This window comes from Macaca fascicularis, chromosome 11 (genome assembly GCF_037993035.2).
Source record: "Macaca fascicularis isolate 582-1 chromosome 11, T2T-MFA8v1.1".
Classification (NCBI taxonomy): Eukaryota; Metazoa; Chordata; class Mammalia; order Primates; family Cercopithecidae; genus Macaca; species Macaca fascicularis.
Window position 1 is genome coordinate 129,148,357 of NC_088385.1, and position 14,306 is coordinate 129,162,662.

General features: G+C 52.8%; 1 protein-coding gene across 4 annotated transcripts in view; it reads left to right on the plus strand.

The window, feature by feature from the left end:
• Nucleotides 1-14,306, plus strand: part of BCL7A (BAF chromatin remodeling complex subunit BCL7A) — a 42,456-nt gene extending 28,150 nt beyond the window's left edge. The window contains exons 5-7 of one of the 4 annotated variants that reach the window (XM_045366148.3): nt 6,168-6,289; nt 11,342-11,451; nt 12,531-14,306. In XM_045366148.3, the coding sequence (XP_045222083.2) occupies nt 6,168-6,289; nt 11,342-11,413 (194 nt within the window). In that variant the 3' untranslated portion in view covers nt 11,414-11,451; nt 12,531-14,306. Of the gene's footprint in view, nt 1-6,167; nt 6,353-11,341 lie in introns of all 4 variants that reach the window. The other 3 variants (XM_045366145.3, XM_045366144.3, XM_045366147.3) reach the window with 3 other exon arrangements.

Consider the following 14,306-nt stretch of genomic DNA (forward strand, 5'->3'; position numbering starts at 1 on the left):
CAGTTTCTTGGGAGGCTGAGACAGGAGAATAGCTTGAACCCAGAAGGCAGAGATTGCAGGTTCATGCCATTCTCCGTATCAACTATAATGGTTCCCGTCAAGTCTGTGACTGTGCCATAATTTATTTGAATAGTTCCTTAGTGATGGTCACTTAGGTGTTCCCGTCTTTTGTTTTGCACATGCAGTCCTGCGGGGAGTCTGGTACCCTCATCTCTCTGCATCTTTGCCCAGGTGCAGGTGGCTCTGCAGGCTACGTCCCTGGAAGTGGAACCGTTCAGGCAGAGGCTGCATGCACTCAGAATGTCCAGAATGTCACAGGTTCTGCCTGGCTTTCCTCCCAAGAAGTCGTGGGTAGAATGACGCCACTAGTGCAGGGGCTCTTAGGCTTGGCAACCCTGGCATTTGGGGCCAAATCATTCTTGTTTTTTCTTTCTTTTTTTTTTTTTTGAGACGGAGTCTTGCTCTGTCACCCAGGCTGGAGTGCAGTGACGCAGTCTGCAGGGCTCGCTGCAACCTCCGCCTCCCAGGTTCAAGCGATTCTCCTGTCTCAGCCTTCTGAGTAGCTGGGACTATAGGCGTGCATTTGCCATCACACCTGGCTAATTTTTGTATTTTTAGCGGAGACAGGGTTTTACCATGTTGCCCAGGCTGGTCTCAAACTCCTGACCCCAGGTGATCCGCCCACCTCAGCCTCCCGAAGTGTTGGAATTACAGGCGTGAGCCACCGCGTCCAGTCTTGGATCCGTCTTTACGTGGGGGGCCATTCTGTGCATTGTGGGACATTGAGCAGCCTCCCTGGCCTCCGCCAAAATGTTTCCAGTTGTTAACCAATGTCCCCGGGGCAGGGGGAGTCACCCCTGCTGAGAGCCAGTGCCCTAGCGGCTTTGCCATAGCGCTGGGAGAGATGGGGGCTGTGGTCACATTCAGGTGGACACTCACCAGCTGTATGGCCTTGGGCAGGCAACATCACCCCCACACACCCTCCTACTTCCTTGTTTGTAAAATGGGACAACCAGCCGCTCGGGAGGCTGAGATGGGAGTATCACTTGAGCCTGGGAGGTGGAGGCTGCAGTGAGCCATGGTAGTGCTCATTCCAGCATGGGCGACAGAGCGAGACCCTGTCTCAAAATAAAATAAAATGGGATGAGCAGGAGCCGCCTCCCTCGCCGGGAGTGAAGAGGGCGAGAACACCAGCAAAGTGCTCAGCCCGGAGCTGGGGCTTAGGAGGAGGGTCTGGTAGCTGCGGGGTTGCCTTGTCCGCCCTTCTGTTGGGGGAGTGATTGCGGGGGTCCCAAGGACCGACGTGGGCTTCATCTGCAGCTGTGTTCCTCCTTCTTTCCCATCCTGTTTTTTTCTGGCCATGGCCTTGTTTCTCCCATGTTGGAGTGTGTGTCTCCTTTGCTCTAGAAGCCAGATTTGAGCTCCGCAGCAGGAATTCTGTTTCGAGTTAGTGTGTCCAGTTAGTTGCTACTTTCTCGCTACCACCACCAGATGCTAAATTGGTGGGACCCAGGTGGGAGCCACACCAGGGCCCTCTCTGGCCACCCTAGGCCCCCCGGGCCTGCACGGCTGCCCTGCACTGCTCAGCCAGGCTCCACCTGCCCACTGCCCGAGCTGCCCATGGGAAGGACACAAGGACAGACCCGTGTGGCCTTCCCAGGTGGGTGCGTGCTCTCTGCCGGGGCGGGGCAGGTTGGCCACCAGCTGTTGACCTTGCTTTGAACTTGTTTACTGCTATGTGAGTTCAGGGAATGACATAATTCCTGTCCAAGCTCCCTGGACTAAATTTAGACCCCAGGAAAATAATTTTCCCTGGGTGAGTTCCAGCACCGCGGCTCCCAGAGAATCGGCTGCCGCCCTGAGCTCCTGAATGCTCTGTGGGTTCCAAGGCCGGTTCTCACCAAGCTCTAGGGTCTGGCTCTCAGGGGAGGCCTCTGCCGGGCACCTCTCTGCCCAGCATGGGTCAGCGTGAGTCTCTGGGCAACTGGCCACCTTCATGATTTCTTTTTTTTTTTTTTTGAGACGGAGTCTGGCTCTGTCACCCAGGCTGGAGTGCAGTGGCGCGATCTCGGCTCACTGCAAGCTCCGCCTCCCAGGTTTACGCCATTCTCCTGCCTCAGCCTCCCGAGTAGCTGGGACTACAGGCACCCGCCACCTCGCCCGACTAGTTTTTTGTATTTTTTAGTAGAGACGGGGTTTCACCGTGTTAGCCAGGATGGTCTCGATCTCCTGACCTCGTGATCCGCCCGTCTCGGCCTCCCAAAGTGCTGGGATTACAGGCTTGAGCCACCGCGCCCGGCCCACCTTCATGATTTCTAAGCCTACATCTGGGGCACCCACCTCCCCCACCACTCTGCAGAGCCTGCTATGCTGGGCAGAAAAGGAGCTGTGGTCAGAGATGCAAAGCCACAGATGGGCAACTTTCCTAGGTCGGTAAAAACTTAATGTTTATGTTAAAGCAAACATGTATTATGAAATAGAGTGTAACATTAACATGATTTCTCTCTCTCTCTCTTTTTTTTTTTTTTCTTTTGAGACAAAGTCTTACTCTGTCACCCAGGCTGGAGTGCAGTGGTGCGATTTTCGGCTCACTGCAACCTCTGCCTGCTGGGTTCAAGTGATTCTCCTGCCTCAGCCACCCGAGTAGTTGAGATTACAGGCACCCGCCACCACACCCAGCTACTTTTTGTATTTTTAGTAGAGGCAGGGTTTCACCATGTTGGCCAGGCTGGTCTCGAACTCCTGACCTCAAGTGATCTGCCTGCCTTGGTCTCCCAAAGTACTGGGATTACAGGCGTGAGCCACCATGCCTGGCCTGGCCCCTTTCTTTTAAAAAATAAATAAATAAACTAGAGATGAGATTTCACTATATTTCCCAGGCTAGTCACAAACTCCTGAGCTCAAGCGATCTTCCTGCCTTGGTCTTCCAAAGTGTTGGGATTACAGGTGTGAGCCACTACACCTGGCTGATTTTTCTTTTTATTGAGATGAAATTCACATAAAATTAGGCCGGGCGCGGTGGCTCAAGCCTGTAATCCCAGCACTTTGGGAGGCCGAGGCGGGTGGATCACGAGGTCAGGAGATCAAGACCATCCTGGCTAACATGGTGAAACCCCGTCTCTACTAAAAATACAAAAAACTAGTCGGGCGTGGTGGCGGGCGCCTGTAGTCCCAGCTACTTGGAGGCTGAGGCAGGAGAATGGCGTGAACCTGGGAGGCGGAGCTTGCAGTGAGCCGAGATCGCGCCACTGCACTCCAGCCTGGGTGACACAGCGCGAGACTCCGTCTCAAAAAAAAAAAAAAAAAAAGAAATTCACATAAAATTAACCATGTTAAGTGAATAATTCACTGACAGTACACTCACAAGGTTGTGCAACCACCACTTCTCTCTGGTTCCAAAATGTTTTAATCACCCCAAAAAGAAATCTTGCACCCAGCAGCAATCATTCTCCACTTCTCCCTTCCCCCGCGACGGTGGGTCCCCACCCCAGGCAACCACGAAACTTTCTGTCTTCATGGGTTCGTCTATTCTGGACTTTTCATATAAATGGAATCATATACTCTATGACCTTTTGTGTGTGACTTCTTCTCACTCAGCATGATGTTTTCTTTCTTTTTTTGTTGTTGTTGTTTTGTTTTTTGTGGTTTGTGTTTTGTTTTGTTTTGGAGACAGAGTCTTACTTTGTCCCCCAGGCTGGAATGCAGTGGCATGATCTTATCTCACTGCAACCTCTGCCTCCTGGGTTTATGGGATTCTCCTGCCTTGGCCTCCCAAGTAGCTGGGACTACAGGCGCATGCCACCACATCTGGCTAATTTTTGTATTTTTTTAGTAGAGAGGGGGTTTTGCCATGTTGGCCAGGCTGGTCTCAAACTCCTGACCTCAGGTGATCCACCCACCTCAGCCTCCCAAAGTGCTGGGATTACAGGTGTGAGCCACTGCGCCCAGCCTGTTTTTGTTGTTGTTGTTGTTGTTGTCATTTTTTGAGACAGTCTTACTCTGTCGCCCAGGCTGGAGGGCAGTGGCGCGATCTCGGTTCACTGCAACCTCCACCTCCCAGGTTCAAGCCATTCTCCTGCCTCAGCCTCTGAGTAACTGGGATTACAGGCATGCACCACCACGCCTGGCTAATTTTTGTATTTTTAGTAGAGATGGGGTTTCACCATGTTGTCCAGGCTGGTCTTGAACTTCTGACCTCCAGTGATCTGCCTGCCTTGGCCTCTCAAAATGGTGGGATTACACGCCTGATCCACCGCGCCTGGTCAGGGCTCCTAGTCTGAGGAGTAACAGTGTCAACCCTGCTCAGCCTCCCTGGGAAGGAGGGTCTTGCTGTTCCGTTCCCCCATCCTCCGTGCCCCGGGCCCTGTACTATCTTCTTCTTCCCATCTTGCCTGCTTGCTTTTAAACTGAAGTGTGGGTTATTTTCCCCTTTTATTCCTCTGCCTCAGAAACCCCGGTAAAGAAGTCTTGGTTGCGGCCGGGCGCGGTGGCTCAAGCCTGTAATCCCAGCACTTTGGGAGGCCGAGACGGGCGGATCACGAGGTCAGGAGATCCAGACCATCCTTGCTAACACGGTGAAACCCCGTCTCTACTAAAAAATACAAAAAACTAGTCGGGCGAGGTGGCGGGCGCCTGTAGTCCCAGCTGCTCGGAGGCTGAGGCAGGAGAATGGCGTGAACCCGGGAGGCGGAGCTTGCAGTGAGCTGAGATCCGGCCACTGCACTCCAGCCTGGGCGACAGAGCAAGACTCTGTCTCAAAAAAAAAAAAAAGAAGTCTTGGTTGCACAGGCATTCTCTAGGATTAGTTTAGCATACTTTTCAACATCAGGGTACCATGGTGTCGGGCCTTGGGTAGGATTTTTGCTGCCCCTTCATGAGTGTCAGGCTCTGTGTCCAGTAAGCTTTAGGAAAAACCACTGCCGCCACTGCCTCCTCCCAAACTGCACCCACCCCCCGCCCCATCCAGCCTGCACCTTCCTTCTGCTAAAGAAAGTTGGGGTGGAGCAGCAGGAAGACTGAGGCACGAGAAATCACCCAAATAACTGGGTTCATTCTACAGGTGATTGCTTGATGGAATGGTGTGCAGCCATCTTGTAAGCTCTGATATTTAAAGAGTCTCTAAAGACGTGAAGAACTCCTCCGAAATACCATGTGACCCCCATTTGGGAAGAGGAGAAAATTTGTATGCAATGGAGGGAGGGAAAACTGTAAAGATGGGCATTAATTCTCTAAAGCATTAGTGGGGTGGTCCCTGGGTGGTGACAGGTGATTTTTAACTTTATTTTTTTTTTCTGTATTTTCTGTTTCCTGCAATGATCAGTCATTGCTCTGGCAATCGGAAAAATACCCATACTATTATTATTATTATTATTATTATTATTACTATTATTATTATTATTTTGAGACAGAGTCTCGCTGGGTCCCCCAGGCTGGAGTGCAGTGGCGCGATCTCAGCCCACTGCAATCTCCGCCTCCCGGGTCCTCGCCATTCTCCTGCCTCAGCCTCCCAAGTAGCTGGGACTACAGGCGCCTGCCACCTCGCCCGGCTAATTTTTTGTATCTTTAGTAGAGATGGAGTTTCACTGTGTTAGCCAGGATGGTCTCCATCGCCTGACCTCCTGATCCGCCCACCTCAGCCTCCCAAAGTGTGGGATTACAGGCGTGAGCCACTGTACCTGGCCAAATACCCATATTATTAAGAGAAATGTTTACAAAAGGTTAGTTACCTCTGATGTTCCCCAGGAGGAGAGGGCAGGCTCTTTAAAGGAGGAGGACGAAGCCACCTTGGCTGAGGGAGAGAGGAATTGACAGCCATGCTTGTTGGTGCGCATTGCGGCCGCCAGGGGGTGCTGGGGGTGCACACAGCACGGAGACTGCAGCCTCCTCCCGTCGCCTCCCAGGGCCCTCAGCAGCTAAGTGTGCAGGAGAGGGTTGCAGACACCAGGGTCCGTGTGTGGCTTGGCTGCTGGAAACAGCGCCACTGAAAAATCGACAGGAGATTCCCCAGCCCTCCAGCCCTCCAGCCCTCCAGCCCTCCAGCTCATTGTAGCCTTCAAAGACCCCTGGCCCCAAAACTACGCGATTCAAGGTATTTTTAGTATTTGGCCCATCCGGCCCCGCCTCTCACGTGTCTGAAAATAGCTCCTGTCCTCTTGCTCTTCCCTCAGACGCTTCTGATGAGCAGAACTCACAGTCCTCCATGGAACATTCGATGAACAGCTCAGAGAAAGTAGATCGGCAGCCGTCTGGAGACTCGGGTCTGGCCGCAGAGTCGTCTGCAATCTCTCAGGTACCTCGCTCGAGGTCTCAGAGGGGCAGCCAGATCGGCCGGGAGCCCATTGGGTTGTTGGGGGTACGTTGAAAGGTGTTTCGTCATTGTGTTTTGTTGTTTTGTCGTTGGACCGTTGGAACTGTCATTTGTCCATCAGGCGATGTCCATGAACACAGTCCTGGGCTCTGCCTTGGGCTCTGGGGCCAAAGGATAATGAGACTTGTGGCCTCTGCCCTCAAGGAGCCTCTGGGTCGGAGGAGGATGAAGGGACTTGAACCCAGCCTCAGCTGCCGCGTTTTGTCTGTTCGGGTTCACAAAAGCATTGCCTCATCTCAGTGATCCGCAGATAGGTGAGCTTTAGAGCTGGGAAGACAAGACTTCAGAAACCTAAGTGGTGGAGCCTCCTATGGAGTGGTGCCGCGGACCCCACTTGCACTGCGTGGGCCCCTCTCCAGGGCATCACTCTGTGTTGGAATCTGGTCTGAATGACTCAGCACAGGTGCAGTGGGGCTTGGTGGTTAGGAGCAAACCTCCCAGAGTCGGGCCCAAGTTTTAATCCCAGCTCCCAAAATGGGATCACAGAACTGTCTTAGGGCCACCGTGAGGATTCGATGGGAGAACATAGGTAAAACTTAGCATGGAGTAGACACGAGATGCAGAATTGTTATTGGCCATGACCACTATTAGGATTTTTCACTGTAAATCTAGACTCTTTTTTTTTCCTTCGAGACAGAGTCTCACTCTGTCACCCAGGCTGGAATGCAGTGGCATGATCTCGGCCGACTCCGACCTCCACCTCCTGGGTTCAAGCAATTCTCCTGCCTCAGCCTCCCAAGTAGCTGGGATTACAGGTGCCTACCACTATGCCCAGCTGATTTTGTATTTTTAGTAGAGATGGGTTTCACCATGTTGGCCAGGCTGGTCTCAAATTCCTGACCTCAAATGATCCACCCCCTCAGCCTCCCAAAGTGCTGGGATTACAGGCGTCAGCCACCACGCCCAGCAACTTCAAAATCTTTAAACCCTTTGATCGGCAGCTCCTGTTCCAGGAACTCACCCTGTGGAACCCCCTCCACATGCCCTAGCACAAAGGGGCTGCTTAGGGAAATCAGGTCTTGTCTGAGACAGACTAGGGTTCAGCCGTTTCGAAGAGCATGGTTGGGCCTTCCAGGTTCTGATAAACATTCCTGCAGTGTGCAGTGAGAAAAGCAAGCTGCAGATCCAGCAGGCATAGCATGAGCCCATCTGGTTAAAAACAGTAGAAACCAAAGCCTGGTGATTTATATTAAGACCAAGGTTGTTGGCTGGGATCTCTGGGCCTCTTGAGCTCAGAGAAGAAAAGCTCAGCTTGAAACTTTGATCCATACCCTGAGAGTATGCAGTGCTCCCCTGGCAGTACCTGGAAATACCAGGTACTGGTATTTGGGGGACCATTCTCACATCGCCCCCACTACCCCCACTCTTGCTTTCAGGAGACCCAGACCTAAAATTGGGCCTCTTCCACCATTGTCACAGGCACACTGACACACATACTGTCCTTGGAGCTAGGTGTGAGTGACATGGGGATATACTCCAGTAAAGCAGACAGCCTGACATTTCAAGCGACACATTTTTGGCAGGGTGCAGTGGCTCACATTTGTAAGCCCAGCACTTTGGGAGGCTGAGGCAGGTGGATCACTTGAGGCCAGGAGTTCAAGACCAGCATGCGCAACATAGCAAGACCCCCGTCTCTCCAAAAAAAGAAAAACAAAATTAACCAGGCGTAGGTGGTGCGCACCTATAGTCCCAGCTACTCTGGAGGCTGAGGCGGGAGGATCAGTTGAGCCTGAGAGTTCAAGGCTGCAGTGAGCTCTGATCATACAACTGCACTCCAGCCTGGGTGACAGCAAGACCCTGTCTAAAAAAAAAACAAAAACAGAAAAAAGGACAGAGAGGACAGCAAGGCAGCCTTCCTGACTCCCTGCGATCCCTGCTCCCAGGGTTCCCCAGAAGGGGCTCATGTCGCCATCTCTGCAAGTCCATCACACGTCCTACTTGAGGCCTCTCTGCAACATTGATCTCTGAGAACCCACCATGGACCAGGGGCTATACCTAGTCCCTCCCTGCCACGGTGAGGCTGACAACGGGCCCAGGATAAGCAGATATAAGCAGGTCACGGAGTCCCACTAGTGCCGTGAGAGAGAAACAGGGTGATGTGAAGAAGCAGAATAGGCTGGCCGGGCGCGGCGGCTCACGCCGGTAATCCCAGCACTTTGGGAGGCCGAGGCGGGTGGATTGCGAGGTCGGGAGATCGAGACCATCCTGGCTAACATGGTGAAACCCCGTCTCTACTAAAAATACAAAAAATCAGCCCAGCATGGTGGCGGGTGCCTGTAGTCCCAGCTACTCAGGAGGCTGAGGTGGGAGGATCACGAGCCCAGGAAGTTGAGGCTGTAGTGAACCATGATTGAGCCACTGTAGTCCGGCCTGGGCAATAGAGTGAGATCCTAAACAAAAACAAAGGCCGGGCGCGGCGGCTCACGCCAGTAATCCCAGCTCTTTGGGAGGCCAAGGCGGGTGGATTGCGAGGTCAGGGGATAGTGACCATCCTGGCTAACGCGGTGAAACCCCGTCTCTACTAAAAATACAAAAAATCAGCCTGGCGTGATGGGGGGCGCCTGTAGTCGCAGCTACTCAGGAGGCTGAGGCAGGAGAATGGCTTAAACCCAGGAGGCGGAGCTTGCAGTGAGCCGAGATCCGGCCGCTGCACTCCAGCCTGGGCGACAAAGCGAGACTCCATGTCAAAAAAAAAAGCAGCAGCAGCAGCAGAACAGGCCATGGGTAGAGGGTGTTGTGGCTGGCGTCAGCAGGGAGGGGCTGGCTGTGAGCCGGACATGAAGGGGGCCCAGGCTGGGACGGCGGGCTCTCCAGGCAGGGGCAGACCAAGGTGCACAGACCTTAAGACAGGAGCCAGCTTGAAGAACGAAAGAGAGGCCAGGTGGCCGGGGAGGCCAGAACCTCATGGGTGAGGAAGAGAATAGCCTGATGAGGGACGAAGTGGGCACCAGGCTGGTCACTAGGGCCTTCTCAGTCCTGGTGAGGAACTGCGTTTGTTCAGAAGTCAGTAGGAAAGTTGCGGAATGCTTTGTATTTTGTGTGTGGTTTCTATCGGAGGAAGGTTGCTGGGGCCATGTTCTTGGCCACAAGGAAGGCACTCCATCAGCAAGGCCAGAGGTGAGGGGGAGGTGTGCAGGCGGAGATGGGGCTTCAGGGGGCTATCCCGGCCTGGGGCTTTCTCCCAGGCTGATGGGGAGCAACCAGTTAGGACAGCTGCAGTCTGGAGTTTGGTCTCAGGTGACAGGTTAGGTTTGAGATGCCCAAGACAATTGTGTGATGGATGAGTGAGTTTTAAACCTTTTCTGGGGTCCTGGGTTTCTTGGGAATTCCGTGACAACTACAGACCCTTTCCCCCAGAATAACACACACACACGTATGTATACCCAGGAAATGCTGAGAGTCCAGCTCAGACCAGGCACTGTGCCCAGCCCCGGAGGAGCAGGAGTCTACATGGCAAAGTCGGTCTGGGCCTCTGGGAGATGGCCTTAGAACTTGGAGAGATTGCCAGGCATCATGGCTCACACCTGTAATCCGACCAGTTTGGGAGGCTGAGGCAGGAGGATCACTCGAGCCTGGGATTTCGAGACCAGCCTGGGCAGCATAGCAAGACCTCATCTCTACAAAAAACTTTTTTAAAGAAATTAGCGGCCGGGCGCGGTGGCTCAAGCCTGTAATCCCAGCACTTTGGGAGGCCGAGACGGGCGGATCACAAGGTCAGGAGATCGAGACCATCCTGGCTAACACGGTGAAACCCCGTCTCTACTAAAAAAATACAAAAAACTAGCCGGACGAGGTGGCAGGCGCCTGTAGTCCCAGCTACTCGGGAGGCTGAGGCAGGAGAATGGCGTAAACCCAGGAGGCGGAGCTTGCAGTGAGCCGAGATCTGGCCACTGCACTCCAGCCTGGGAGACAGAGCCAGACTCCGTCTCAAAAAAAAAAAAAAAAAGAAATTAGCTGGGCATGATGGCACATGCATGTAGTCCCAGCTACTCAGGAGGCTGAGGCAGGAGGATCCTTTGAGCCCAGGAAGTCGAGGCTGCAGTGAGCTATGATGATCACTACACCCCAGCCTGAGCAACAAAGCAAGACTCTATCTCTAAAAAAAATTGTAAAAAGAACTTGTAAAAGCTGGCGCAGTGGCTCATGCCTGTAATCCCAGCACTCAGGGAGGCTGAGGCGGGCGGATCACCTGAGGTCAGGAGTTTGAGACCAGCCTGGCCAACATGGTGAAACATGGAGACATGGTGAAACCCTGTATCTACCAAAAATATAAAAAATTAGCCAGGCGTGGTGGTGCGCACCTGTAATCCCAGCACTCTGGGAGGCTGAGGCGGGCACATGACCTGAGGTCAGGAGTTTGAGACCAGTCTGGCCAACATGGTGAAACCCCGTCTCTACTAAAAATACAAAAATTAGCCTTGGTTGGTGGCACGTGCCTGTAATCCCAGCTACTTGGGAGGCAGGAGAATCACTTGAACCCAGGAGGCGGAGGTTGCAGTGAGCCGAGATTGCGCCACTGCACTCCAGCCTGGCGACAGAGTGAGACTCAGTCTCAACAATAAAAAAAATAACTTGGAAAGGTGAACTTGAAACAATAATCACAAGTAATCACCCTAGCAATTAATCACAGATGGGAAGATTGATAATAGCAACTCCTGGTCCAGTCTGAATGAGTGGGGAGAGCCTAGGGTCCAAGGCAGTGGTGTAGGAAACCTCCTGAGTTACCGGCCATTGGCATGTGATAGGGCCAGGCAGGGGCCAGGGGACACCGTGCTCTATAGCTCCAGGAAGAGTTCGGGTGTGAGGGTCTCCATAGGTCCTCGAACTCTCTGGAGTCCATGCTTGGGCCTCGGGTCCGGAACCACAAAGCCGCTCTCCCTCGGTTCCTTCCCGGGCCGACCTTCGGCCTCCCGCCCAGCCTAACTTGCCCTCCTGGCCTATTAACCTGTGTTCCCCTTTACTTCTCTCCCCAAGGATTTGGAAGGAGTGCCACCCTCTAAAAAGATGAAACTGGAGGCCTCTCAACAAAACTCCGAAGAGATGTAGACGATGCTTTAAAGCCTCCGATCCATGTTCCATGGAAGGTACATCAGCAATTAATTCTAGAGCAACTTTGCCCCAGCGATTCCTCTTGGGTGCGAACAGAACTACTAACGTTTCAAGTTTACCAAGTGCAAATCCAAGAAGACCCAGAACGGCGTCACTTCTCAGACACTGAAGAACTCTGCTGTGAAGCAAAACACTCAAACCTTTAAGGGACTGTCCTTGGGGAGGCAGGTGGGGCTGACAGCTCAGGAGTGTCTGCACACTGTCTCAAGCCAGGATTCCATTTGTGTTGCTGCTGTATTTTTTTCCCCACTTCTCTATGTAACGATATAAGCTATTGGAGGGTGGTACCGATCAGGAACGCTTTTCGGCGGGGCTTTTCACTGTTCAACCGATTCCTTCCGCTTTCTTTTTTTGTGCCTTGTGCCCTTGAGGTGACCTCTGGCATGTATCCTGGTGGTTCTTGCATCCCCCTCTGCAAAGTGCCCTCTTGGTTTGGTTCGGGCGGCAGCTGCCACCCTACTCACCGCTCTCCTCCCTGCCCCAGGACTTCATCGGAGCAGGCAGGGTGGAGCGGAGGAGCTCCTTAGCCCACCTGGTTTGCAGGTGCAGGGGGACCTTAGGCATGCCCCAAGTACCAGGCACCAGGGCCCAAGGACACGCAGGTGTTGGGGCATAGTCCCCAAGGGCTCGGCTCCTTGCATCAGGCTGGGCACTCACTGTGCTGTCCCCTCCTTGGGGCGTTCAGGACTGGGCGTCTCCAAGCCCACCATGGCCCAGATGGACATGCAAAGCCCTTGGAATTTTCTGGCACTTCCTCTCTATTGCCCCCCGCACCACCACCACCACCCCCCCCATTACTGCTTTCTCCCAGACCTCCGAATACGAAATGGCTTCTCTGGCTGACTGCAAGGCTGTCTCCTTAAGGTACTGAGTGGGCCGGGGAGGCTGGGAGCCGGTGGCAGGATTAGCTGGTGCTGAACTTTCTCTCATAGGACGTCGCTTGGATTTCAAATCCACAGTCACCTGCTGCCCTTTGCCTCCCCCGACGCCCCAGCTGGTGCCCCAGAGAGGCAGGATCGCAGCGGTCAGAATCCATGTGCTTTCCTATTCACAGGCTGTTCTGACTCTCAGAGCCAACAGCTGGACCGTGTCTCATCCCCGGAACATGCCGTCTGTCCCCACCAGGGAGCGGGCCTTGATGGCTGGGCCTCGAAGGCCACAAACAAGACGTCGAGGAATTGGAAAGATTTGCACACCCTCCAGAAAGGAGAGACGCAATCTCCCCTCCCTCCCATCCTGCACCTGCGCTGGAACAGCTTCCTCTCACTGAACGGAGACGCCCCCTTGGACGAACTGCCTAATTGTTTGGTTCTGAGGCCTGGTTTGCTCTTAATTAATATATGAACTCCTCAGACCTTAAACCTTTTCCTAAGCTTTCTTTACTGCACTGGAGTTCTGACTCCCTTTGAGTTGTGTGTTACCGGGGGGGTGGGGGTTGCGGGTTTTGTTGTTTTTTGGGGCTAATTGGTGCATATTCAGGTACCACCTTTGACGTGTGGATCTTTCTCCTGACCATCACGGGAAGTGTCTGCTGGATTCCATTTTTTAAGAGTTTCTGAGGGTGAGGCTCTTATTTTTTTTTCAAGGGATCCTGTCTATTTCCTGCACTTCAAGAAGAATCAAAATGTTCCTGAATTTCAAATACCTCATGCAAAATGTCTCCTGAAATAAGGGAAAAAAAAAAAAAAAAAAAACTTTGAAAATCTTAATGTTGAAGTTAGCAATGCCGAAAGGTTTCTGTCTTAAAAAAAAAAATCCTTGTACTTATCAATTTTGCCCCTTAGGCAGTCAGTTTTGTTGAGAACTGTGTCCTGTATCCTGGCGCAGAACCTACCTGATGCGGTTCCTCTCCACGCATCTCAAGGCGGCGTTACCTCCAGATCCCGTAGAGTTAGAGTCACATTTTTCTTTGCAGCAAAACTCCATTTTGGTGAGAGATGAATTTGGATATTTATTTCCTTTTCTTTTTTGGGAAACGAGAGGCTACAACCAAGACAGCTGAAGGAGAATGAAACACACATCTACAGAAACAGAGAGGCGTAGGTGGCCCTGCCGTTGGCAGCAGCCTCTCTGGACAGGCAAGGGGAGTTGGCGCAGGTGAGGACTAAGACGACGTCCACCATACCGAGGCTGTCACTAGTATTTCTCTGAAGTGCCTGAAGGTAGGAATGGGCCGGCGATTGGGACCAGCTGGGCCCCACCACGGCCATGCCAGGCAAAGCGCCAGCAGCCCTGCACTCCACGCTGGCCAAGAAGGCCTTCCACGCAGAATGACGAGACTGCAAAAATCCGATGTGCTTCCTTCCCTGGCGCAGTTGCTCCTCTGAGCTGCTGCCCCCCACCCACCCTGCGCCCCTCGCCCTCCCCCCACCACAGAATCTAAGACCTTTCAGCTTCGAGCCAGGGGGCGGGGGATCCCGAGCAAAAGCCTTCCGTGGACATCAGGCCCCGTGGCCTCAAGGGCTCCCAGGGCAAACCTAATTTCCCCCAAAACTTAAAGTCGGGGAAGCTGCGGCTACACATTCCACAAAGTGCTGGCACTTACACCTACAACCCGGAAGGCTGTGGACCGATTCCTCTAGGGTGGTGACCTCCCATTAGCAAACAGTGTCATGGTTTGGAATGTTCATTATCGCCGAGAACCTGGTTAGAGGCATAAAGACCTTTTTTCACCGTTACCTAATTTTTTTCCCCCTCTCAAGACTTTTTTTTTTTTTTTTTGGTGTGTTGTACAGCAGTATAATTTTTCACTTATTTATTCCATCAGTAGATATGGTTTGTACAATGTACAATGGTTTCATTTCAGAAAATAAAAATTTCAAATCATGAA